Source organism: Podarcis filfolensis, assembly GCF_964270895.1.
Source record: "Podarcis filfolensis genome assembly, chromosome: 10".
Classification (NCBI taxonomy): Eukaryota; Metazoa; Chordata; class Lepidosauria; order Squamata; family Lacertidae; genus Podarcis; species Podarcis filfolensis.
In genome coordinates, this window is record NC_139612.1 from 56969824 (window position 1) to 56995584 (window position 25761).

Here is a 25761-nt window from a genome sequence, read left to right on the forward strand (position 1 = left end):
CTGCCAGCGACTGAACAGCCACGGAGTGGATGGCTGTCCAGCGAGAAATGGTTTAACCAGCCAACCTAGCCCAGAGCGGCGGCAACTTACGCACAAGCAACCCCTAAAGCCATTACAGTAACTATGCAACTTTAGAAAACATCTGAAGGCAGTCCTGTATAGGTTTTTAATGTTTAATGTTTTATTCCTTTTTTATATATGTTGGAAGCTGCTCAGATTGGCTGGGGCAACTCAGTCAGATGGGCGGGGTATAGATATTATTATTATTATTATTATTATTATTATTATTATTATTATTTAGGTCGTCCCTATTTTCATTAGAGAAATGTTGGAGGATATGCATGTTTACTTGTGGACAACCTGCCATGCAATGCAATGCATGGCAAGGGTCCAAGGTCGAAAAGTGGGTGGAGCAAAGGATGTGACTCTTGTCTTTGCAGAGTAGGTCATGTTCCAGCCACACAAAAGCCTGAGTTTTCTAAAACAAACAAACAAACAAACAAACAAACAAACAAACAAACAAACAAACGACACACACCCCTCTCACTGAGATGTTATGACTGTTCAAGGACACAGTCCAGCCAGGCAAAGGCAATCTGAGGATAGTGCAGCTGCATTTAACCCCGAGGCGAAGAGGTTCCCCATTCCTAGCCTATAGGAATTGTTGTTGCTTCCATAATGATTGAGTTGCCATTGTTTTTTTAACCTGAAAGTTTATTTCCGCATTTTCCTTTTACCTTACAGGATATGGAAGCTGGAGTGAATTAGCTAAAGCTCTGAGGAGCCAGGACAGCCCTATAGTGGATCCAAGCCTGCAGTTTTATCTGCCTCAGAAACCAGAAAATCTGGTAAGTTGAACTCATAAATCGTAGTTACAGATAGGTAGCCGTGTTGGTCTGCCATAGTCAAAACAAAAAAAAAATTTTCTTTCCAGTAGCACCTTAAAGACCAACTAAGTTAGTTCTTGGTATGAGCTTTCGTGTGCATGCACACTTCTTCAGATACACATGTGTATCTGAAGAAGTGTGCATGCACACGAAAGCTCATACCAAGAACTAACTTAGTTGGTCTTTAAGGTGCTACTGGAAAGAAAATTTTTTTTTTGTTTTTTCATAAATCGTAGTAAGTGCTCCAGAGTTAAAAGCAAATGAATTCAAGTCTCAGGTTAGTGAAAAGAAATGGGGTTGCAAAATCAAGTTTCATCAGTGTACAGTCTCTGTGTTTACAGTCTATGTTAATAGATAAGAACTGGATCCTGAATTGTTACACAAAGGTGTGGCTAAAATTATGCATTGCTTTTATTCCAAACAGTTTATGCCCCGCACACCTTAGACACCAGCTATGCTAATTACTCTCTTGGATACAATTGCAGTTGCAGAGGGCACTCTTTTAATAACTACAGATAATTATCAGGTATTTGCAGCAGGAACAAAAAGGGAGGCATTCTTTATGGCTGTCTATCCACTCCACCCCAGTTACAGTAGGAACTCCCTGCCGTTGCTGACTCACCTGACTGCTTTTCAAGAGCATTGGTAAGACCTGCCTATATGGGCTCAGTTTGTGTGATCGTGGGAAGTCTAAAAAGGGTGGAGAAATCTCAATAAATTTTAGTAGGATGAATTCTTAATCTGCTCTGCCGAGAGTTGGTTTTTGGCATACTTTTATTACCTGCCCCTAACTTTTTATAGCAAAATGAGTAATTCAATTCCTTAATCTTTTTATTTGAGCTCTGCATCGGGCAAAAGATTCCTGCATTGCAAGGAGTTGGAGTAGATGACCCTCATGGTCCCTTCCAATTCTACAATTCTGTGATCCTATGATTCTGTGATCGCTTTTTGCCACCTTAACTGTCAGAAAATGTACTGAAGGTAGCAAGAAGAAGGCGCACTTGGTTGTAAAGGTAAAGGTAAAGGGACCCCTGACCATTAGGTCCAGTCGTGGCCGACTCTGGGGTTGCAGCGCTCATCTCGCTTTATTGGCCGAGGGAGCTGGCATACAGCTTCCGGGTCTTGTGGCCAGCATGACTAAGCCGCTTCTGGTGAACCAGAGCAGCACACGGAAATGCCGTTTACCTTCCCGCCGGAGCGGTACCTATTTATCTACTTGCACTTTGACATGCTTTTGAACTGCTAGGTTGGCAGGAGCAGGGACTGAGCAACACCCCATTGCAGGGATTCGAACCGCCGACCTTCTGATTGGCAAGTCCTAGGCTCTGTGGTTTACCCCACAGCGCCACCTGCATCCCTCATTGTATTTGGCCCAAATACAAAGAGTACATGCCAGAAGAGAATAAACAGGATTCAGCAGCTTGATTTACCTCTCAGATTTTCCTGGAAGACATATGGAGCCTTCAGTTTGTAGTCTAGACCAATGTAGTCCAGCCTTATAGTTCAATAAAGCCTAGGGACCCAACTCCTATCACCCTCAGCGGCTTACCCAGTTGTCAGGGATAATGGGAGCTGCAGTCCCAACAACATCTGGGGACCCAGGATTGAAGAACATTGATCTTGGCTGCTTTGTCCACTTCTGAGTGACACATTTCCAGGAAGACGTTGACAAACTGGGGTGCTTACAGAGGAGACAACCTAGATGGTGAGGGCTTTTTGGAAACCAAGTAATAAAATAAATGACTGAAAGAGCATGTCATGTTTAAGCTAGGATATGAGATTAAGGGGAGACACGATAGTTGTCTTCAAATATCTGCAGCGTTGTCCCATAGAAGATGGAGCAGATTTGTTCTCTGTTGCTGTAGTGGCAGGGAAGCAGGTTTCAGCTAAGATAAATTTTCTCCTCCTTCATCTTCTTTCTCATAGACACACCCACACACCCTCCATCCATCCTGTCTGCCACACTTTTATCCAGTGGAAATTCAAGCTATTTTCTTCAGCAGTTAGACCAGGAGACTCTTCAGTCTGTGCAGTCCCCAGTGCCCTCAGCATCTCTTTTATCTTTTCTTTTGAACAAGTTTTGATTTGCTTGTGCTCCACAAGCCACCAGTTGTCCACCTCTGAGACATATTCTAGCCACACAGACTTATCTTCTTGTTTTTCATTCTGTATAGGTTCATAGCAGAGTTAACAGAAGAAGCAACAATAAGACAGATCCTGCAACTTGGATTAACTCTGCCACCTGGAGGCCTGAGGTTAGTGTTCAATATAATGTCTTGCAACTGAATTAATAAACCCATTTAGGTAAGATGCATTTCATACATTTAGTCCGTGTTTATTCAGAAAATGCCCAAATTAGTTGGAATTAAAACTTAGTGAAGTTTTATTTATAAATATCCTCTGGATTGTGCTCCCAACTAAAGATCTAATATGCAAGCAGCCATTAAGCTGTTTGTTTACAGTGTTTGTAGGATATGAGAGATTAAATACATCATAATAAAAAACTTGTATAAAACTGAAAGTGTACAATTATGGCACCTTGAACTCTGATATGCAACCCTTGAGCTGTCTGTGTCCATATGGTGAGGATGTGAGTGAGAGCCTTCTCGGTGGCTGCTCCCTTCCTTTCTAGAGAAGCTGGACTGGCTCCCTCCTTGTTGTACTCCTGCAAACAATTTTTTTATTCCAGCAAGCTCTGGGGAACTGACAGCTTTGACGGAAAGGGCTCTTGTGCAGTTTTTGTTTTCCTATCTGTGTTTTAGTAGATATGTGGTTTTTTACATTTTTTTAATTCCACAGATATATTTATTACTTTTTAGCAATAACTTTTTACATGTTTTATCTGTGTATATTTTATCTGTCTTTATTTTATTTTTTGTGAGCCACCTTGAGTCCTGGTTCTGGGTAAAAGGCTTAATAATAATAATAATAATAATAATAATAATAATAATAATAATAATACTTCTTGCCTGGATGGAGGATAAAAAGGAGCGTGTCTAGAGAAAAGCCTAATATACAAAGGTTAAATTCTCATCCATTACTTTGGCCACTTTTGTATCTAACCCTGTTCACCGCTGGCATACGGCTCTTGGCTCATAACAGTTCCCCATCCCTCCTTTCGTTGGTTGGTTTGGAAATGTGCCTTATTATCTTTGTTTAGTTATTTGGGCTTAAAGGCTTTCCATCTCATTTTTCTGGATTTGGTGAAGTTGTGTTGATAAAAGTTTGCAAAGACATGGCAAATGGCAGGTGGGTTTATTTCCACACACATCGACCTACAGTTTTGCTAATTCTGACAGAGACCCTTTGTAACCCAGATTCTTTTTACCAGTGATATCAGCTAACCCATATTGTCACTGACTTCTGTCAAATTTGGGAGGCATGGTCACAGGGGCGGAGGAAGGAGGTGCGTTGGGGGTGGTCTGCCCCGGCTGTCTTTGCTGAGGGGGGTGTCATTGGCACGCCACCTGCCCACAACTCCCAAGCCTACCCCAAGCTGTCGGGGGAAGTGGGGGAGCTGCGCCGCTTTGCCAGTGGCATTCCCCCCTTCCCCCTTCGTTTTGACCATTGGGGGAGGCTTGGGAATCACGGACAGGCGGTTTGCCGAATCTCGGCCATGGGCGGCTCACTCCGCCCCCGGCTGCAGGGCGCACGCTCCACTCCGTGCACCTGGGTGGCTATCCCATGCCTGAGAGGGCACCTTCCGCACCCCACACCCCTCAGGAGCGCACCTGCCCTGGGCAGCACGGGCATATACTCTGCCACTGCATGGTCATCTGAGGCAAATCAAAGGATTATGAACTGAACCCTGTTGTTCCTGAATTGATTTTTTATTTTTTGGTTCCTCAGATTAATTTACTGTTGAAACATAGCAGTTTGTGGATTAAGCATGAGAAATCCATACCACTTCACAAATTAATTACAGGGGGTATTCAATACTTCTGTTGTATTGTCAGCATCTGCCTAAGCATGCTATTGCGCTGTGGTTCCTGTGGCTGATAAAAGGGCCCAGAAAGAGGATTGGGGATGGTTTTATTTCTGCATGTAATAGAGCTAGTCTTCGTTTGAACAGAAGGTATGTGTTCCTGGCAATAAAAGGAGGTTTGCAACAACAAGGCATCTTTGACAGAAGAAGAGGTTTGGCATCTTTCCCCCACATAGCAGTTTTTAAGAATGGAAAACCAGAACGGGGATTGACCTTGAAAACCTGGTGCTACTTCACTCATGAGGGTTGCAGCAGAACCCCATGTGTGTGGTGACTGTTTGCTCTTTGTGCATCCAGGCCAGGGGTCAGCAACCTTTTTCAGCCGTGGGCCAGTCCACCGTCCCTCAGACCATGTGGTGGTCCGGACTATATTTTTTGGGGGGAAATGAATGAATTCCTATGCCCCACAAATAACCCAGAGATGTATTTTAAATAAAAGGACACATTCTACCAGTGGCGTAGCGTGGGTTGTCAGCACCCGGGGCAAGGCAAGTAATTTGCGCCCCCTAACCCGTGGATTTGCGCCCCCTAACCCGTGGATTTGCGCCCCCTAACCCATGGATTTGCCCTAACCCCAGATGTTGCGCCCGGTGCGGCCCGCCCCCCCTGCACCCCCCACGCTACGCCACTGCATTCTACTAATGTAAAAACACGCTGATTCCCAGACCGTCCGTAGGCCGGATTGAGAAGGTGATTGGGCTGCATCCGGGCCCCAGGCCCTAGGTTGCCTACCCATGATCCAGGCTGTGGTTCTGCCAAGCAAAAGTGCTCATTATTACAGTGGTACCTCGGGTTACAGACGCTTCAGGTTACAGACTCCACTAACCCAGAAATAGTACCTTGGGTTAAGAACTTTGCTTCAGCATGAGAACAGAAGTCGCACAGCGGCAGCAGTGGGAGGCCCCATTAGCTAAAGTGGTGTCTCAGGTGAAGAACAGTTTCAGGTTAAGAACGGACCTCCAGAACGAATTAAGTTCTTAACCCGAGGTACCACTGTATTTGACCAGCAGCGGCAATTGTTAGAGAGCTCCCCTACCCTGTCCTAAGGGAATTGAGTTTTCATGGTTGTTCAGTGTTCAAGAAAGCAGGTGACTACAGGACAGTACAGACACATGTTGTTAAACTACAAGTCTTAAAGGTATTCTGGAATTGGCAGTCCTGAACTGGGAGTTGTAACGGGAGTGCTACTGACCCTAGACAGTACTTGAAAGTGAACCATTTGCTTGTTGGAACAGGCGGAACCTGCAAGAATTGATGACATTGCTGCCTTCTTTTTCACCTCCTCGCTGTACCTGAGAATAGAAGAGGTCCTTATTGCTGACATTTCTTAACAGATTCTTCACAAGTGCATAGTTTTGCATCAAAGTCGTGACTATAGAATGGTTATAATCATTGGAAGTTTACATAGGGAGGAGAAGCCTGGATGTTCAGTGGAGAAACACAAGAGTCCTATAAGCAAAACTGGGGGGGGGGGGGGTGTCATACGCAGCACCACAATGCCTCCATTCTTCTCTGGCTCAAACCTCCTTTTTGTCTAATTTATCTTCACCTGCATTTACACATTCTTCAGATTTTGTGTAGCTGATTTGCCCCGGAGATACGGAACTGCCAAACAATAAAAAACAGAGCAAAGCTTTCTGTTTCCTTTATTTCTAGCAATTACAGACCCTTTCCCAAGGGGCTGCTTTCAATGCTGCATTTCTATATTTAGAGTTTTGCAAGATGGTGACCAGAAAATGGCTGGTCCCGTGGAACTTGGGCATAGGGAAGAAGGCAGCCAAAGTGGTGTCCTCCAGATGTTGTTGTTGGACCCCGATTCCCATCATCCCAGTCAGCATGACCAGTGGTGAGGGATGATGGGAGTTGGAAGTCCAACAATATCTAGAGGACACTTTGCTGTCTACACCATGACATAGGGCATTTTACAGCAACCAAGTCATCTTGCCTGATGCTAAGCAGTTCTGGGTGTGGTCAGTGCCTCTAACGGTGACCACCTGGAATCCTTCCTTCCTCGAGGTTTCCAAGAGGAAAAGGACAAGGTATAAAAGTAACACATAAAACTATTTTTCTAGTTTGGGAATGGTTGCATCAGATGCACAAATGAGAGTGTTTGGATTTTTTGTATTGGGATCTTGAAATTCATTTTCTGGCCACTTCTCTTGTTTTAAATTTTTTATGGTTTTATGTTATTTTTTATTTTTTTATTAAATTCATATATTGCCCGTCATCCAAAGATCACAGGGCAGTTTACAATATATAAACACAAAAAACCCACAGCATAACAGCAACAACAAAAAGCAATATCCCCTCCCCTGTTTGTTTATTGCTGTAAACTGCTTTGTTGTTTTTTATGATATAGTGGTATAAGAATACTTTTATAAATAAATAAAATATGCCTTTTCAAAATATGGCGTAAGGAAGGTGTCCCAAGCTCTCTGTCCTCCCCTCGCCCCCATTCCTTTCTGTTTCAGCAACGTTTTGGCCTCTTATCTTTTCCTTGCCCTTAGTTCTCTTTTTCGAGGAACACGTCTGGCAGGAATAAATATTTGCTGTGTAGAAAGAGACGACCATTTTGCAGCCCACGTGAGACTAGAGATTTATAGCCTCTCTTTGTTGTGCAAATCTGCTTCTCCCTATAAAGCTGTTTACCCAGAAAGGGTTGGGCTACAGGGTCTGATAACCTAGAATTCCATTTTAAAGTAAGTAGAAATCTCTAGGCCTCCAATGTGCATGTCTAGTAATTCAAGTCAGCCAGCACTTCTGATAAAGTAAATGAAAAGACCTGTGCACACACCTGACTGTTAATACACCTGTTGAGTAAGCTTTAAATTAGGACTGTTGTCCAGCACTCATTTAGAATAGATCCCAGGCCTAGCTGGAGCTCTCTAAATCTTGGACAGGATAGTACTATGCAAAATTGGCAAGTGAAAGGCTTCATTCAATTTGGAACAGTTCTGGTTATTTCCGTACTAAACCATAAAAAGCACCTGTCTCAGATGGGGAATAAATTCCTCTTAAAAACCTTTGGCAAGTCAACACGCCCTCTTGCTATACCAGGTTGCAAATGAGTGGGTGTGCCATATGGGCACCAGATCATCCGGACTATGAATAATAGGAGTATCTCCTTATGCTTGAAGTTCCAGGGCCAAGTCAACCTTCATGTCTTTGAGGACTGGTGCGGTGGCTCCGTGGAACAGCTGAGGAGGAACCTCCACTTTCCGCTGCATCCCCATGTGAGTCTTTTGTATCCTTGTGCCAAATGGAGGGTCCTCTTTTCTTAGGTTCTGCCCAGCTTCCTAACCAACTGTGAGTCAGTGGAGGTTGGTCCCGTATTGGCGAATGGGACGCTGTCCCTCCAACCTCACTCCACCTGCCTGCCTTCTTACCGACAACTTCTCAGGGTGTGGCTCCACCTACTGTTGGTCTCCCTGCCTTCCTCCTTACTTGTCCCAATGGGCACCGGCCACCACTGCTACAGTCAGCAGACGTTTGCTGCAAATGCTATACACACTTAGCTAGGATTTATTCCCGTTGAATTCATTGGGATTCATTCTGAGTAGGGTTTTGACTTGAAGAACCACCAGCTTCATGGTTTGCTTGTTTTTAAGCATTGTGGAAGATACCTGGCCACTGAAATTTACCTCCAGAGAGTAGCCAGAAAGAGAAAGAGGGAGAGGGAGAATATCTGTTTTAGCAAGGGCTTCACTGCAAATTTCTTCATGATCCTGGAGAACGCTGAACTCCTGCCACCCAACTGCAAAGGGAGCGGTAGGAGCACACTTTGCTCCAGAGTCACAAACGGGATTTCACTGAACCCTCTGCTAACATGGAGCAAAAAACCTTCAGTTGAGCAAGGCCTTCGATGCAACCCCCTTTGTGATCCTGGAGCAAGGTTCTTTGAAGGTGTGCTGGGAATGCGCCTTCAAAGAGGTTTGCCTGACATCATTGTGGGCGGTCCCACTCACCTGTCAGATTTGGCAGATGAGTGGTTGGGCAGATATAGGGGTAGGGCTGCATGTTTTTCATACTGACAAGGAAAACTCAAACCTGTAAAACACTCCAGGAAACGGAGAGCAAAGACCAACCCAGGGCCATTCCTTATTTCAGGTTACTCAGCCTTTGCTCTTCATGTTCTGCTTCTGTGCTCCCTTCTCTACCTTCTCCCCATAGATGCTTCCCTGCCTCCAACCCAATTTCATAATTGCATACTTGCTTTTTCCCATTACGCTTTCAGACACGGACTACCCTGAAGAAACTGGCGGCATCTCCAAAGTGGACAAACTATGGGCTGCGCATCTTTGGCTATCTGCATCCCTTCAGTGATGGTGAGGGAGAGACTGATATGGGCCCAGGTTGGAGGGAATCTGATGAAAACAGAAGGCTTTAATCCCGCACAAAACAACATTTTATGTTTTTTTATTTATTTCGGGTATTTATGCACTGTTTCCTTATATTAGAAGGAGGTCCATTCTTATTCGATGCTCATTTGAAAAGAAACTTATTGGGGTTTCTCACAGATGAGCAGTAGGGAGCCTGAGACCCTCCAGATGTTGCTAGACGCCAAACTCTCTTAAGCTGGAGTCAGCATAGCGCCAATGGTCCAGGATGATGGGAGTTGTAGTCCAACAACATCTGGTGGACCATAGCTGCCTCCACCCCTGTAGCAGAGAAAAGATATGTGACATGCCTTTACAAAATCTTTTCCCATACTGCTGTTTCAAAACATGTCAGCAAGTTTTCCAGAATTATTAGTGATAGCTTGACCCTTTATAATAACCCATTTGATGCGAACAAGGGGGACTGCTTGCAGTTTGCTTTCAGATAGCCCCATGCTGTACTTAGAAGTCTCAGCAATAAGGGCTTCAAAGGGTAGCAACCCCTGATGTCACTAGGATGTCAGGTGACTGACAGGTGGGCATTCCAAGTGGGCATTCCAACAGACTTCTTGGCAACCTTGTAAAACTCCCATCCTTGGGGAGCAGCCTTTGCCAACCAACTGCTCTCCAGATGTTGGACCAGAGCTTGCAGCTGGCTAGGGCTAATGGGAGTTGTAGTCCAACAACCTGTGGTGGGCACCACATATAAATCCTGTTGGATAAATATATATATAACCAGATATTTCATCAGCAGTATGCATTCCAGTTCGTTGCAGTGCGCATGACAGGAGAGGAGAGTGCAACGAGAAAAGAGTAGGTCAGGCAAAGGAGAGCGCTTGGAAGATTCCTTTCTGCTCTCATAGCACAAAACTAGAGGTTTAGGTGTCTGCATTCTGGTTCTCCCCCCTTCCACCTTCAAAGGAGGGATTAAGGCTTGCCTTCCATTGGAGAAGAAAGCCATCCTCTCTTTGTCTCCCAAACAGAATTTCCTAATGTACCAGTTAATCCCAGGAATCTCTTTCTCTAGGTGAGTTTCAGTTTGCCATTTCTGCTGACGACAATGCAGAGTTCTGGCTGAGTCCAGGCGAGAGCATCTTGGACCTCCAGCTGCTGGCAAGTGTTGGCAAGGTACAGCCCCTGGGGCCTGGTGGGGCAGCGGCGATTGGCACTGTGGCCAATGTGCAAGCCTAGCAATGGTGTCACAATCGGCAGTGAACTCCCTCGCAGGATATTGGACATCTACTGTTCTTTCAGCTTTGCTTTGCAACAGCTGGATGCTGCTCTGCCTCAATGTTCTAGAATGACTAAAAATACCAGTCAACAGCACTGGATCCACAGGGACATAAGGCGAGCCTGCTGGCCCATAAGGCTAATGGCCCATCTATTCCAGCATCATGTTCTCACGGTGGCCGGCCAGATGTTTATGCGAAGCCTGCAAACTAGGCATGAGCACTCTGCCCACCTGTGATTCCCAGCTCAGAGGCATATAATGCCTTTTGACAATGGAGGTAGAACATAGCCAACATATCCTTTAGTAAATTATTTAACACTTGCATTATTTAACTTGGGAAGGGCTCACAGCTGCTCAGTAAGCAAACAAGGAGTGTGTTGCAACTCCATCTGCTTGAGGAATAACGTAAAGGGGACTTTTTCTGTCTTTGTACAGACTGGGAAGGAATGGACGGCACCTGGGGAGTTCGGGAAATTCAAGAGCCAAAAATCGAAGCCAGTGAAGTGAGTGAACTACTTAGCTGCTGCCTCTGTTTTGCCCAGCAGGCTGCAAGTCTACTCAGTTGTCACGGACCACCAAGGACCAACGCAGCCTCTTGCCCTGCATTAAACTTGATCGGCATGCATTCTCCCATACTGATCTCCAAGTTTTTAAAAATACTGTTTTAGAACATTGCAACTTCAAGTGTGTGTGTGTGTGTGTGTGTGTGTGTGTGTAAGTTAAGGTTACCAGACATCCCCTTTTCCCGGGGACAGTCCCCGGATTTACAAACCAGGTCCCCTTACAAAATCCATCCATTCCAACTGAAGTTGAAAAGTGTCCCTGGATTCATTGAAAGAAATCTGGTAACCTTAGTGTAAGTAAATTAAGCTTTCTCCTTATTAGTATTGTGCTGTGTGTCCTGCTTAAACCTTAAAATAACTTGAGAGTGCCCCCTGGTGGCTATTGTCTGTATTTCCTAGAGACAAACTAATTTCTCTCTCTCTCTTACTTTTCTCTGATGAGAAAAATTCCCCCTAAGATTCTCAATAATCAAATGGCAACTATGGATTCAGTAAGCCAATGTTGTCCATGTCTAGGCCGCAATAATCATTTGACAAACGTGCCATCTGAAAATTAGCCATCCACCCTGTCTTGTGTTGCTCCATTTCCCTGCTTTGAGGAACTGGAAGTTGTGGCTTCTGTAACTCTTGAGCTGCATGCACAGCACATGTTTGAAGCGCAGTCTCTTTTCCTGTGCTCTGGGTGTTTCTTCTGCTTCTAAATAATCACACCCACACCATACATGGCTTCCCCCACGAAAATATTGGGAACTGTAGTTTACCCTTCACAGAGCTGCAATTTCCAATACCCTTAACAAACTACAATTCCCAGGATTCTTTGGGGGAAGTCATGTGCTTTAAATGCATGGTGTGTACACCGTCCAAGGGGCTGAAGGCTCCACTGTGACTCTTACCCAGGCAGGTGCTCTTGTATACTGGTAGCCAGGGACTTCAGCTGTGGTTTTGAAGTTCCTGTCTGGATCACCATTTCCTTAGTTCCTGAGAGAGACAGGAGGGTATAGAAGGGCCCAGGAACCCAACCCAGGCAGCTGGTGTGGCAATCTCAACTCCTGAGGCAGGGATGGTTGGATCCAGTGACTCCATGGTTTATGGTTTCTAATCCTGCTGGACTCCATGGACTATGGTTTCTAATCCTGCTGCTCCTCCAAGGACACTTCAGGTTCTAGGTCTGGGCAGGACTGAACTCTGACACTCTGACAGTCTTTCAAATTGCACAGATTGATGCTGTCAGCAATGGCAGAAAGTATTCCCCATCTTCCATGGAGACTTTGCCATTAGATGAATTGACTTGTTCATTGCCTAATTTGAGCAAAGATGAAGGAAATCATAGAATCCAGTGGCTATATCCCTTAGCTGGAAGGAATAATTCATCAAAGGCTTAAATAGAACTCCAACCCAGTTTGAGTTCTTGGAAGACATCACTGTACAGAACCAATGGAATCCACCCCTTTTGACCAAAGAGCAGTAGTCCAAAGTGATGTGGCTACTTCAGTTTCCATGATTGCTTAAGTGGGGAAAGATGTTCTGCCTTAATAGTGTTTCTTTGTCCACTTCTCTCTCGCAGGTTGTCTGCCACAAGCAAGTACTACTTTGAGGTGCTACACAAGCAAGATGACAAAGGAACAGACCATGTGGTAGTGGCAGTGAGTACTCAGGCTAGGGCTGCATTCAGATGGCACTTTATTTCATCATCCCAACATTTCCTTCCCAACTTATTTTTGCATTTTTATGTGATCTATCCCACATACTCAGAGAAGACCAATTAATTGATCGCTTGAAATGTCTGACATACTCCTGAGTGTTGCATTGTTGTTGCTGTTTTTAATTTAAGAAGACTAGAAAATCACGTACATCAGGCAGATGACAAATACTAAATTCGATTGAGCAACCAAAACAGTAACTGCAATGTATTCTTCCAGTACTATACATCTAATAACGCCAAAGGCACACACTAAGCTATCTCAGGAGCAAGGATTAAATTAAACAATGAGCAATGAGTGTTATTTTTGATAGTTTTGCTCATCCGTTTTTCCCTGGATATTCCTCCTTTTTGAAAAGTCTCACTATCTTCCTGACAGTAAGAGCTGTTCGACAGTGGAATTTGCTGCCAAGGAGTGTGGTGGAGTCTCCTTCTTTGGAGGTCTTTAAGCAGAGGCTTGACAACCATATGTCAGGAGTGCTCTGATGGTGTTTCCTGCTTGGCAGGGGGTTGGACTCGATGGCCCTTGTGGTCTCTTCCAACTCTATGATTCTATGATTCTATGATCTTCACGCACAGTGTAATATATTAACAGGATCTGAAATTGGGAAAGGATTCCTTGACTTTGTAGATCACAATTGTATATTGTGTACCGAATTACCTTGGACCAGTCATGTATAAGTACAGAAGAGGTTAGGGCTCTTAATAGTTGTGCAGAAGAGGAAATTTTAGCAAGGGCAGCCTTTTCTACACAACTATTAAAGGTACAGAAGCCCCCATGCTGTCTCATTTCAGCCACCAGACCTGTATAGCAGTCCACCAGGGCAACAAATCTCCTGGCTTTTCTGCTTGCTAGAGATCTGTTGAACCACAATATGTAAGCAGTGGACTTTATATAGCTTGGCAAACTCCTAGTCATGTGGGTCTGTTGTAGACAGATCTCTCTTTCCTTTCCTAATTGTCAAATTTATAAACTTTGAATGCATCTGTCTTTCTCTTTCAGTGGAGGCTGAATGACCCAGAAACCAAGTTTGCTGTTATTGACTCTGAATCCCTCTCCCTTTATGCTAGTAAGTACCTTCCCCTCCTGCCCCCCAGGACTAATAAGGCTAAATGGGCTTTTTGTTGCTGTTAGTCTTCCTTCCTTCCTATCAACAGAAAAGCTTTGCCTCTAACCACAGCACATCCTAGGCAGATGCAGAAATATTGCACTGTACCCTTCACTTCATACCAGGTTTATTTCATAGGCTTTTGAGAGGCACTGAGCTTTGAGGGAGGGCAGAAAATAGCCTGGGAGGCTTGTGAAATGGGACTTGCATGTAATTTACTGAAATTTGGAATTCAGGTTGGGTTGCCGGATTAGCATTTAAAAATAAGGAGCACTTTGAGCTGTGAAATCCCTTGAAACTTGTTAGCAGTATGTGACAGAATTGACAAGAGCTAGAGTTGCAAGAAGAAGAATATATCCAGCTGTCTTAAGAAGGTGAATTATTCCTTCTTCCTTCCTTCCTACCCTTTCCCACTATTTCTCTCCCCACCCACCCCAATGTACTTTAGATGAAACACTTTTGAAAATGGACGAAGTTGGTCACATCCCGCAGACACTGGCTACGAATCCAAAACAGATTGTGTACAATCAGGGTGCAATGGAGCACTCAGCTGACATGCTCAAGCCCAACCCCCGGGACACCATTTATAAATGTAAGCATCTAGCTTGCTGCCAGAGCATAGGATTGCAGCCTTAGATGGTTTTGCTTGGGGCTGATCTAGAGCATCTAGATACAAAAGAGAACAAGCTCCTATGTATTTCATGGTTAGTAGGAGCTCTCTCCTGACTGCCTTACGCCGATCTGCTTCTGTCATAGCCTCTCATTTATTTTCTGTTTCTCAGTGCCTCTCGTAAGGAAGTCGCAGTTGCGCAAGATCCTTCCAGACTGCCCTTACAAACCAAGCTACCTGGTCAATGGATTCCCTCTGGAGCGCTATCAAGGGCTTCAGTTTGTAAGTCTTAATTCTCAACTCAAGTCTTTGCCCAGCTTGCAGCTGCTGCTAACATTGAAGCTTAGGTTAAAGGCTGGCTTTCCTTTTAGGAAACTGTGTGTAGTTGTCCACAGTGGCATGTGAAGTTAGTGGATCTATTGCTCCACTGTCATTTTTGTGTGTGCTTGCATGAACTTTCTTTCAAAGTGGTAGCTGGATGTGAGCTCACGTGGTGATGCCCAAGCTCAGTAGCTAAGATTGCCTCTGTTTTGCTTGCTCTGCTCCTCTAAGTTCAAATGTATCTTCTCCACTTATCTTGGGGCCTTAGTAGGGGGCAGCTCAGTTTTGGTTGCCACACATTTGATTGGCTGAACGCCAGTGGCATTCATTCTTTCTCCAGTTTAGGCGCTAACTGGGATAACTTGCCACATTGAGTTTACACTTTCTTTTAACCAGTTCACCCAGACGAGGACATTCCTGTGACATGAAATAATGAATCTCTGTAGTGCAGAGCTTTCCAAACTTTTCATGCCGGTGACACACTTTTTAGACATGCATCATTTTGCCGCACAGTAATTCAGTTTTACTAGCAAACCGGAGGTTAAACTAACCACTTTCCAGCCCGCCCACCCCCCCCCGGAGGAGCGTGGGGCGTGTTCACGTGACGCACCTACACACTGCAGCCGACACACGAACGTGTCGTGACACATAGTTTGGAAAGCTCTGCTGTAGTGGATCAGTCAACATCTCAGACCTTAAATACCTTATAGGAAAGGCAATTGATTATTTTGATCAGTACTTGATGGTCATTTGTGTAGCATAGATGCTCAGTTACCCTGAAATTGCAGCTGCTGTCATGTGCTTCACTGTTTGTTTCTGTTAAACCCAGGGCTTTAAATGTTGTTCTTGTTAGCATATATAGGTTAGCATATAGCTACCTTTTTCAAGCTCAAAAATAAGGAAAAGAGCTTCTAAATGTTTACAGGTGATTATCTCCCCTCTTTCGTTTTGGAATAAGTGACTACAAAATCAATAGCACAACCATTGTCCTTGGTTTGGAAAACTAAGCATCTCTCTCAAAATTCTACACACGTACACAACATTCAGTATAAATAAATCTGAGGCAAGGTTATTGATTTTGGGGCTAATAGACCAGAGCTGTGCTCTGAAAAGTTTGGCTGTCCCTGATCACACAAAATAGTCCTGAAGTTTAGTTTTAGTACTGATATTTTTTGTGTGTGGACTCCTCCCCTCCCTTTCTAGGTCCATTTGTCATTTGTATATCCCAATGACTACACTCGTTTGACGCACATGGAGACACATAACAAGTGCTTTTACCAGGAAAATGAATATTTCCTGAACAGGTAAAGCCTTCCTTCTTGGTAACTGAACTCTGTTGCTTTGTCACTGGAAAGCAGGGGCTGAATTTTAGGAGAAAGGCATTTCTAAATAAAATATGTAAACTTTTTTTCTTTTGCTGTAGAAAGTCTTTTCAGTAACTTGGTTCCTGCTAAACATGATGGGATCTGAGGGTGCCGGGTGCCTTCAGAAAGTCAAAAGGAATAAAGACTGCTTCACACCGGATTATTTCCTACATGTTTTTCTACATGGAAGAGAGATCTGTATTGCCTTATGCAAGCAGAATCTAAAGCTGCTATTGTTGTTTGTTACAACCAAGGTCCTGTTCACTGACCTCACTTATTCAGTTAGCATTTATTATCTGTTTCTGTATCTAACATGGAGTCCATGGCAGCTTACAGTATATTTTTTGTTTCTGTCACTCAGTCCATGTAACTATATAAATCCCCCTTCTTTTTATCTAAATATCTGGCTATCCAAATGCACTCGATACTCCCTACCCAGAATATTTGCTCGAAAGAGGGTTCACAGTTACCAGTATTGCAAGAAATATTTTTTAAGAAGCTGCAAGATACTTTTGGAACTGAAAAATAAGTAGGTTGCATTGCCACAAGGTAGATTACAAGTGCAAGGGAATAGCATAAACATGCAACCTGCTACCTGCTACCTGCAGTCTGTAAGTAGTACAGTCCAAGCGGACTTTTACCACTTGATTCTACTGGTTGCATAAAATGACTCCCCTTAAGCAGAAGAGATGTTTAGCAGAGCAGAAATGTTGCATACTGGCTAAGCTTAAAGAGTGTGGCAATTGTAATGCCTGGGTTTGCTTTTTAACTCCTGCAGATTTGGATTCTCCAGGTATGTGAAAATGGACAAGCCAGAGGGGAGGAATTCAGATTCTGAGGAAACAACTAAGTTGCCAGGTATGGAAAAACCTGGAAAAGTTGTTTTATGGTTGACTAATGAGTGATAAAGAAGAGAGAGACTGCAGTGGGCAGAATTGTAGGAGGTGGTTTCATATCTACATCAAACGAGGAACAACCAGAATGGGAAACATGGCTGACTAAGATGCTTAATTCATATGGAAGCATGTCCACCCCCCTGTTCAAAATGCAACAGTTATAGAATCATAGAATTGCAGAGCTGGAAGGGACCATGATGGTCATCTAGTCCAACTCCCTGCAATGCAGGAATCTTTTGCCCAATGTGGGGCTCATACCCACAACCTTGAGATAAAGAAGAGTGACTAGTGGGGTGCCACAGGGTTCTGTCTTGGGCCCGGTCTTATTCAACATCTTTATCAATGACTTGTATGATGGACTCAAGGGCATCCTGATCAAATTTGCAGATGACACCAAACTGGGAGGGGTGGCTAACACCCCAGAGGACAGGATCATACTTCAAAACGACCTTGACAGATTAGAGAACTGGGCCAAAACAAACAAGATGAATTTTAACAGGGAGAAATGTAAAGTATTGCACTTGGGCAAAAAAAATGAGAGGCACAAATACAAGATGGGTGACACCTGGCTTGAGAGCAGTACATGTGAAAAGGATCTAGGAGTCTTGGTTGACCACAAACTTGACATGAGCCAACAGTGTGACGCGGCAGCTAAAAAAGCCAATGCAATTCTGGGCTGCATCAATAGGAGTATAGCATCTAGATCAAGGGAAGTAATAGTGCCACTGTATTCTGCTCTGGTCAGACCTCACCTGGAGTACTGTGTCCAGTTCTGGGCACCACAGTTCAAGAGGGACACTGACAAACTGGAACGTGTCCAGAGGAGGGCAACCAAAATGGTCAAAGGCCTGGAAACGATGCCTTATGAGGAACGGCTAAGGGAGCTGGGCATGTTTAGCCTGGAGAAGAGGAGGTTAAGGGGTGATATGATAGCCATGTTCAAATATATAAAAGGATGTCACATAGAGGAGGGAGAAAGGTTGTTTTCTGCTGCTCCAGAGAAGCGGACACGGAGCAATGGATCCAAACTACAAGAAAGAAGATTCCACCTAAACATTAGGAAGAACTTCCTGACAGTAAGAGCTGTTCGACAGTGGAATTTGCTGCCAAGGAGTGTGGTGGAGTCTCCTTCTTTGGAGGTCTTTAAGCAGAGGCTTGACAACCATATGTCAGGAGTGCTCTGATGGTGTTTCCTGCTTGGCAGGGGGTTGGACTCGATGGCCCTTGTGGTCTCTTCCAACTCTATGATTCTATGATTCTAAGCATCTCATGCCCTACCCACTGGGCTAAATGCATCAAAAGAGAAACTTGGGATGCCTGTATTTTTCACCTATAGGCCAGGGTATTGCTAAGTAGTTAAAGGACTTGGGGCACAGGTTCATGACACAAATTTGCATATGCTAAATTTTTATATATGGATGCATCTGGAAATTAAGATGATGGATGACTGGATGGTCATTGCTCACCAGTATTGCACTATTCAGGCTGCATAAACACTGTACCTTTAAAGCACATGAATTCCCCCAAACAGTCATGGGAACTGTAGTTTGTTAAAGGTGCTGGGAACGATAGCTCTGTGAGGGGGAAACACCAGTTCCCAGGATTCTTTGGGGGAAGCCATGTGCTTTAAATGTATGGTCTGTATGAAGCCCTGGTCACCATGTAAGTGTTGGGATTTTAGCTCCCACAAGCTGCCAGCTGCAGGATGTTGAGTTAAGAATTACTTCAAAATTAAGAAGAGAGAGCGAGAGAAAAAAAACAACAACCAAGGCACAAGATATGTAATTGTGTTTGATCTTTTCAGGCTATGAAGGAGAAAATTTTGATGATGCTCAGTATGAAGACCCAGATGACATGCACCCTCCATTAAGCTCCTCCAGACCCAAAGTGAAAAGAGCTCCCATCCTGGCAGCGGAGTACGCCAATGTTTATGATTATTCCCCACTAAAGCCTCGGACTCTCCTGTCAGTAGCTGGAAAAGGTACACAGAGCAAAGCTGCTAAAAAGCGGGTAATGACATTGGTCAACCAGACCAACAGTAAAACCATCCCAGAAATAAATTCACCAGTAGGAAGGCTGTATCTGAACAGCAGAAACCAAAAGAACTCTCCTCACCGTGACAGAAGTGCCCATGAGTTGCCAGCTACCAAGAGGAAAGGAGGAGATGAGGGCATGCAGACTAACAAAAGGACCAAAGGGATTGGGGAACAAAATCCCATCAGTCGCAGGGATTCAGCTGGAAGGATCCCAAGAGAGACTTTGGGTTTTAATGCAAATGGAAACATGGACCTGTCATCATTAGAAACCACAAAAACAAGGAGGCAATCCCAGGTGCTTGACAAAGGAGCAGGGAAGGCAGCCCTCCGGGAACAGCCTGCTCATGAGGACCAATGGCTTAACCAAGTAGATTCGTATATAGCCCAGCACAAGGCAGCAGATGCTGCGAATGTCATTTTAGGAAGAGTGGATCTGGATCCCCAGCCACCTGTCAGGACTGATTCTGCCCAGCCAACAGTGCACAAGGTGGAGGATGAAGAAAAGGTGGTGGTGGTTGAGGAACAGGAGGAAGAAGAAAAGGTGGCGGTGGTTGAGGAACAGGAGGAAGAAGAAGAGGAGGAGGTAGAAGGGGAGGTAAATGAAGAAGAGGAGTTTCGTTACATGCCTGCATTTGACCAACTAGTGAACTGGCAGCAGACTTTCAGGGCAAGTAACTTGGACTTCCAGGTGCTGCGGACAGACTGGATTGACCTGAAGTGCAACACTTCAGGGAACCTGCTGTTAAAAGAGAAGGAAGCCCTTGAGGTCACTCATGCATTCCTAAAGAAGCTCAACCAGAAGAACAAAGGGTAAGTCAAAAGTCACTTTGCAGACTCTGGTCCTTATTAAGGCTGGCAACTGCCGCATGGAACAGACTCTTTGGGTCTGGATAGGTAGCTAAAAATGCTGTCAGATCTCATTGTGAAAGGGATGTTTGGATATGTTCTTCTGTAGTCTTGGGGAGCTAGGAATGAGCTCTGATTTCATCTGGTCTTTATCTTTTGGCATTTTCACTGTCACATTGAGTGCCACAGACTTAAACTTGGAACCTTTTTTTAATTCACTGCATTTATATCACACCTTTTCATCCAAGGAGCTCAAAGTGGTGTACATGATTCTCTACCTCCTCATTTAATCCCCACAACAACCCTGTGAGGCCGAGAGGCAGAGACTGGCCCAAGGTCACCCATGACCAAGTGGGGATTTGAACCCTGGTCTCTCAGATCCTAATCCGACACTAACCACTACACCACTGACCTGTGATACCTTACTCTCTGCATCAACAGCTGCATCAATCAGCTCTCTGAGTCAATAGCTGGAGGGTGGAGTTACAAGGAATTGAGTCCAGGGTGCTGACCTTCAGCTGCTTAGGGCTGGACCAGTCTCCCCTCAGCAGGTGCCCTCCAGATTCTACAGGGCCCCAGCTGTCATCATCCCTGACCACCAGCCGCATTGTCTGGTGCTGATGGGAGTCAGACAACATCTAGAGGGAGTCAGTTTAGGGACAGCTGGGTAGACCTGGCCAATGCTTAGTCCTAGTCACTTGACAAGCCCAGAGGGTCCTAAGGCCTGTGGCCAGTATGGGATGGTTGCAAAGCAAGGAAGGGCTGAAAGGGGGCTGTCAACACTACAGGTTGGGAATCTGCGGTGGGCTTTGGGTCTGGACTGCTTGAAGACCACTGTAGGATATTTGGCAAGTTTGTTTGGGAGGCTGGAGTTGTCTTGTTACAGAACTTGCCATTTTTATTTTAGTTTTGAAATGGTTGGTGGCTGAACATAGTTGGGGGGAAAACATTAGCATGGCGAAGGCTTTAGTATCTGGCTGATCTCTTGCAGTGAAAACAAAAATTAGGCAAAGGGTAACAGTGCAAATGTTTTGCGCATCAGGCCTGTGGACCTGGTGCTTGGTCAGACACGGCCTAAGAACCTGGTGTGCAAACATGATGCTACATTAGAAAAGCCTGCTGGATCAGGCCAATGGCCCATCTAATGCAGCATCCTGTTCTCATACTGGCCAGCCAGTTGTGTGTGGGAAGCCTGCAAGCAGGATCTGAGCACAACAGCACTCTGCCGACCTGCAATTCCTCCACAAAGCTCAATTCCACTTACGGAGAAGTACATCACCAACTAAATAACTCTGTATGTGGTTTCCAAAAATTCATTGCACAAGAAATTCAAACCTTCTTAAATGATATTTACAATACCAAAATAATACACAACTCAATATCTCTAAACCAAACCTGCAACTCCTAGCAATTGGTGTTCAGAGCCATACTATCTCTGACATTGAGCATAGTCATCACGGTTAGTAGGCATACATAGGAAGACACAATTCCTTCGTATAATAGGAGGACACCTTATACCAAGTCAGACCATTGCTCTATCCAGCTCAGTCTTGTCTGCATAGGTAGGGACTTCCCAAGTGTTCAAACTGGGAATGTTCCCAGGCCAATCCCTGGAGACACCAGGGCTTGAACCTGGCACCTTCTGCATGCAACACATCTACTCTGCCACTGAGCTGTGGCCCTTCATGCCAATTTCAGGCGATTCCAACTGCTGCGCGTCGTCAATGTAGAGAAGCGGCAGGACCACCTGCGAGGCAGCCGCTACCTTCTGGAGCTGGAGCTGGTGGCACGGGATAAGCGCATTGTCCGTTTCTCAGAATACGTATTTGCACGGGACTGGCATGGTAGCAGCAGCGGTGAGGAGGAGGGTATTATGAAGGATCTGGCATGGGGCCGCCAGCGCCACTTGTTGGCCAGAAAAACTGAGCCAGCCCTGTGCTGGCCAGCAGGCTTTTCCTGGAACCATCGTGCCGTTGTCCACTTCATAGTGCCAGGTAAGCGGGATGTGATAGCTTTATGATCTTGTCAAAATAGCTGCAATGGAGAATGATGGGATTTTGACTTCTGCCACCTGTACTTCACCTGGTAGAGGTGCTATATCAGGGAGATGAAAAGTCTCAACCATATTTTCCCTTTGATTTTATATGCTGTATCCTACATTATAGAACAGTGTTTTTAGTTCCCATCTGGGATGCAGGTGGCGCTGTGGTCTAAACCACTGGGTTCCCACTGCTCTGTCCTAGCTCCTGCCAACCTAGCAGTTCAAAAGCATACCAGTGCAAGTAGATAAATAGGTACTGCTGTGGTGAGAAGGTAAATGGTGTTTCCGTGCACTCTTGGTTCTGTCACGGTGTCCCATTGCACCAAAAGCAGTTTAGTCAAGCTGGCCACATGACCTGGAAAGCTATCTGTGGAAAAATGCTGGCTCCCTCGGCCTGAAAGCAAGATGAGCACCACAACCCCATAGTTGCCTTTGACTGGACTTAAGCACCCAGGTGTCGTTTACCTTTTCTTTCGTTAGTTCCCATCTGGCAACCTTAATTTTTCTTCTTCTAACTCTCAGTGACTGGTTAATGCCCCATGCTCTTTCTTATATTTCCGGAAGAAAGACACAGCATATTTTTATCATGTAGCTCAAATTGTCACATATCCTAAAATTCTCCTAGGACAAAATATCCATCTTAAGGTACTAAAACAGAATCGGTCGTCATATTTAGCTATATGATTTTGCTCCAGTTTCAGGTAACATCCATCAAACTAAAGGAAATGTGATAAGTGTGTTTCACAGGAGCACAGAAAAGCCATAGGTGTGGGCTTTGGCTCTAAGAATCCAGCATCCTAAGAACTCAACAGCTGTGTTGGTGTTCTGTTTTGCTTTGTTTTGGTTTTAAGTTATGCATGAAAGGAGCTAAGCAGAGGTTGTCCTCCAGAAAAATTCTACTGGTCAAGGGATGGAGTGTCTAGGTATTGAACCCCACACAATCCTCATAACTATCAAAACCATAGAATATATATATTTGTCTGTGCATTATTATTTTTTTTACCAAAATAAAGAGCAGAATATTGCAAAAGGAAGGAAGTAGTGAAAACATGCTTAATTTGGACAAAAAAAATTTTTTTCCTTCCAGTAGCACCTTAAAGACCAACTAAGTTAGTTCTTGGTATGAGCTTTCGTGTGCATGCACACTTCTTCAGATACCAGTAGCACCTTCGTGCATGCACACAAAAGCTCATACCAAGAACTAACTTAGTTGGTCTTTAAGGTGCTACTGGAAGGAAAAAAAATTTTTTTGTTTTGACTATGGCAGACCAACACGGCTACCTATCTGTAACTTAATTTGGACAATTTGTTCTTAGCTTTTGTCACAGAACTTGGGTTCCCTTAGCGCAGATTCAATTTGGATAATTATTTTGCACTCACTGCCCTGGGTTGATGCCACAGTATCATAGAGCTATACTATTTAGAGAATTAAATGATGAAGCCTAGCAATTTTTCCCCTGATATTGGCCTAGATAGCCCACTAAAGACTCTGCCTATAGTTGGACAATACAAACTGGTCAGTGAAAGACTGATCCAGGAAAGCAATACCTGCTTTCCTCTGAGCAAACTGCTTCATTATCTTCACTGCGCCTCTTTGTTTGCTGTATAGCAATAATGCTGTATATCTCTATTTGATAAATTAGTAAGCTCTTAAGCTGCCACAAGACTTCATATATTTTGCTGCAGCGGGCTGACATGGCTGCTCCTCTGGAAGCAGCTGCATTTGCATCTGTAGCTGAATAGGGATATGATGAGCAGCCTTATATTGAGTCAGACTCTATTCCATATAGTCTCGTGTTAGAGGTGTCAGCAATTGCATATAGGGCCATGCCCATGTTTACTAGAACAGGAAGGAAATTGTGTATGTGTGTGTCTTGCCCCCTTGGGACACAACTCCATCCTTTAAAACCAACTCTGCCCTCATTCTGTTCTTCTCTTTGTTCCCGGTGCCAAACAGTGAAAAACCAGGCACGTTGGGTGCTGCAGTTCATTTCTGACATGGAAGAGCTGTTCAGGGTTACTAAGGACCCCTATTTCAACGTCATCATCACAGACTACAGCAGTGACGATATGGATGTAGAAAAGGCTCTGAAAAAGTCCTCATTGCGCAGGTGAGAGCAGATTTATTGCATTTGTGAACAGGAACATGGGCCAGCATATTTGAAGCATATAAGGGACTGATGCAATAATAATAATCCTTACTCATAGAATCTTAGAGTTGGAAGGGACCTTGAGGGTCAACTAGTTCAACCACTTACAATGCAGGAATCTCCACTAAAGCATCTATGCCAGATGGCCACCCAACCTCTGTTTTAAAACCTCCAATGAAGTCCACAACCTCCTGAGGGAGTCTGTTCCACTGTCAAACACCTCTTACCATATACTTCTGTTGTTGCAGCCTAGAATAGCATTAACTGGTTTTGCTGCTGCATCAGCTTGTGGTCTACTACAACCCCTAGATCCTTTTCACACATACTACTGGAAAGCCAGGTGTCCCCCATCTTATATTTGTGCAGCTGATTCTTCCTGCCTGAGTGTAGAACCTTACAAAGCCTTACTTTGTCTGTAAAAATATAACCCATTTCTTTTCTTCAGGTACCAATATTTGCGGTTAACAGGGAACTTTCAGCGCTCTGCAGGCCTGCAGGCTGGGATAAACCTAGTGAAGGTGAGTGATAGCTGGCTAGGGCAGATGTTGTGAACTACAACTCTCACCCCCCTGACCATTGGCCATGCTGGCTAATGGTAATGGGAGTTGTGGTCCAAAGTGTATGGAAGGCAGCAAGCTGGGGAAGGCTGAGCTAAAGCACCTCAGCTGCCAAATGTTAAGTGGTTTCAGAATGATTGAAAGGGGTTTAATATAAGGTTTTCTTTGCTTTGGGGCTTTCTCTATGAAAACCAGCTCTGTAGCACTCAATTGGAGCAAATGTCAATCTGCAGAAAACCTGAATTGACATTTGCTCTGATGGAGTGCTAAAGTGTGGGTTTGGGGGGGAGGGCAAAAAAAAAAACCTTGCCTGCGCTGACTAGGGCAGCCTTTCTCAACCTTGGGTCCCCAGATATTTTGGGACTACAACTCTTATCAACCCTAGCTAGCAAGGCCAGAGCTCAGGGATGATGGGAGTTGTAGTCCAACAACATCTGGAGATCCAAGGTTGAGAAACACTGCTCTAGGGTTTCAGGTGGGATAATCCAAACCTTATCTGGAGATGATAGGGATTGGGGCCTTCTGTAGGGAAGGCAAGATGCTCTGTGGCTGAATGAACATAAACCACATGGAAGTAGATGTAGGTTGAACATTTGGGTTCATCTTTCTAACTGAAAGAGTGGTTCATCCATAAAAAAAAGTCTGCCTATAGTAGTGGAAATTCTTTACACACACATACACACACACACACACACACACCAATTCAGGTATCTGACAGTTTTGTTCTGCATATAAGAAGTTGTCTTGGAGCTGGAGGGTGTTGCATGATGTTGTGTGATGTTCGCATCTTCCTTGAATGGGTGTTTCTATGAGCCTTTCCCCACGTGCACGAGGGTACTGTGGATAACGACCTGACTGCTCCATTTCTTGGTTTAATTACAGGATTCGCACAGCATCATTTTCCTGTGTGACCTTCACATCCATTTCCCATCAGGGATCATTGACTCCATTCGGAAGCACTGTGTGGAAGGGAAAATGGCCTTTGCACCCATGGTTATGAGGCTCCACTGTGGCGCATCCCCAAAATGGCCTGATGGTGAGGTGCTGCAGGGAGGAGGGTTTTTTGCATAAAAACCATATTCTTCTGGGC

The 25761-nt window shown here is 44.6% G+C and overlaps 1 protein-coding gene across 2 annotated transcripts in view; it reads left to right on the forward strand.

Annotated features, from left to right (window-relative positions):
- B4GALNT3 (beta-1,4-N-acetyl-galactosaminyltransferase 3) overlaps window positions 1-25761 on the forward strand; it is a 67768-nt gene that overhangs the window by 38152 nt on the left and 3855 nt on the right. Inside the window, exons 2-19 of one of the 2 annotated variants that reach the window (XM_083572274.1) lie at window positions 745-848; window positions 3062-3142; window positions 8010-8105; window positions 9107-9197; window positions 10276-10376; window positions 10915-10982; window positions 12607-12685; window positions 13745-13811; window positions 14299-14442; window positions 14633-14742; window positions 15985-16085; window positions 16924-17003; window positions 18846-19582; window positions 19619-19887; window positions 21622-21917; window positions 23922-24075; window positions 24560-24632; window positions 25554-25707. In XM_083572274.1, coding sequence (XP_083428400.1) covers window positions 745-848; window positions 3062-3142; window positions 8010-8105; window positions 9107-9197; window positions 10276-10376; window positions 10915-10982; window positions 12607-12685; window positions 13745-13811; window positions 14299-14442; window positions 14633-14742; window positions 15985-16085; window positions 16924-17003; window positions 18846-19582; window positions 19619-19887; window positions 21622-21917; window positions 23922-24075; window positions 24560-24632; window positions 25554-25707 — 2805 coding nt within the window. Of the gene's footprint in view, window positions 1-744; window positions 849-3061; window positions 3143-8009; window positions 8106-9106; window positions 9198-10275; window positions 10377-10914; window positions 10983-12606; window positions 12686-13744; window positions 13812-14298; window positions 14443-14632; window positions 14743-15984; window positions 16086-16923; window positions 17004-18845; window positions 19888-21621; window positions 21918-23921; window positions 24076-24559; window positions 24633-25553; window positions 25708-25761 lie in introns of both variants that reach the window. The other variant, XM_083572273.1, reaches the window with a different exon arrangement.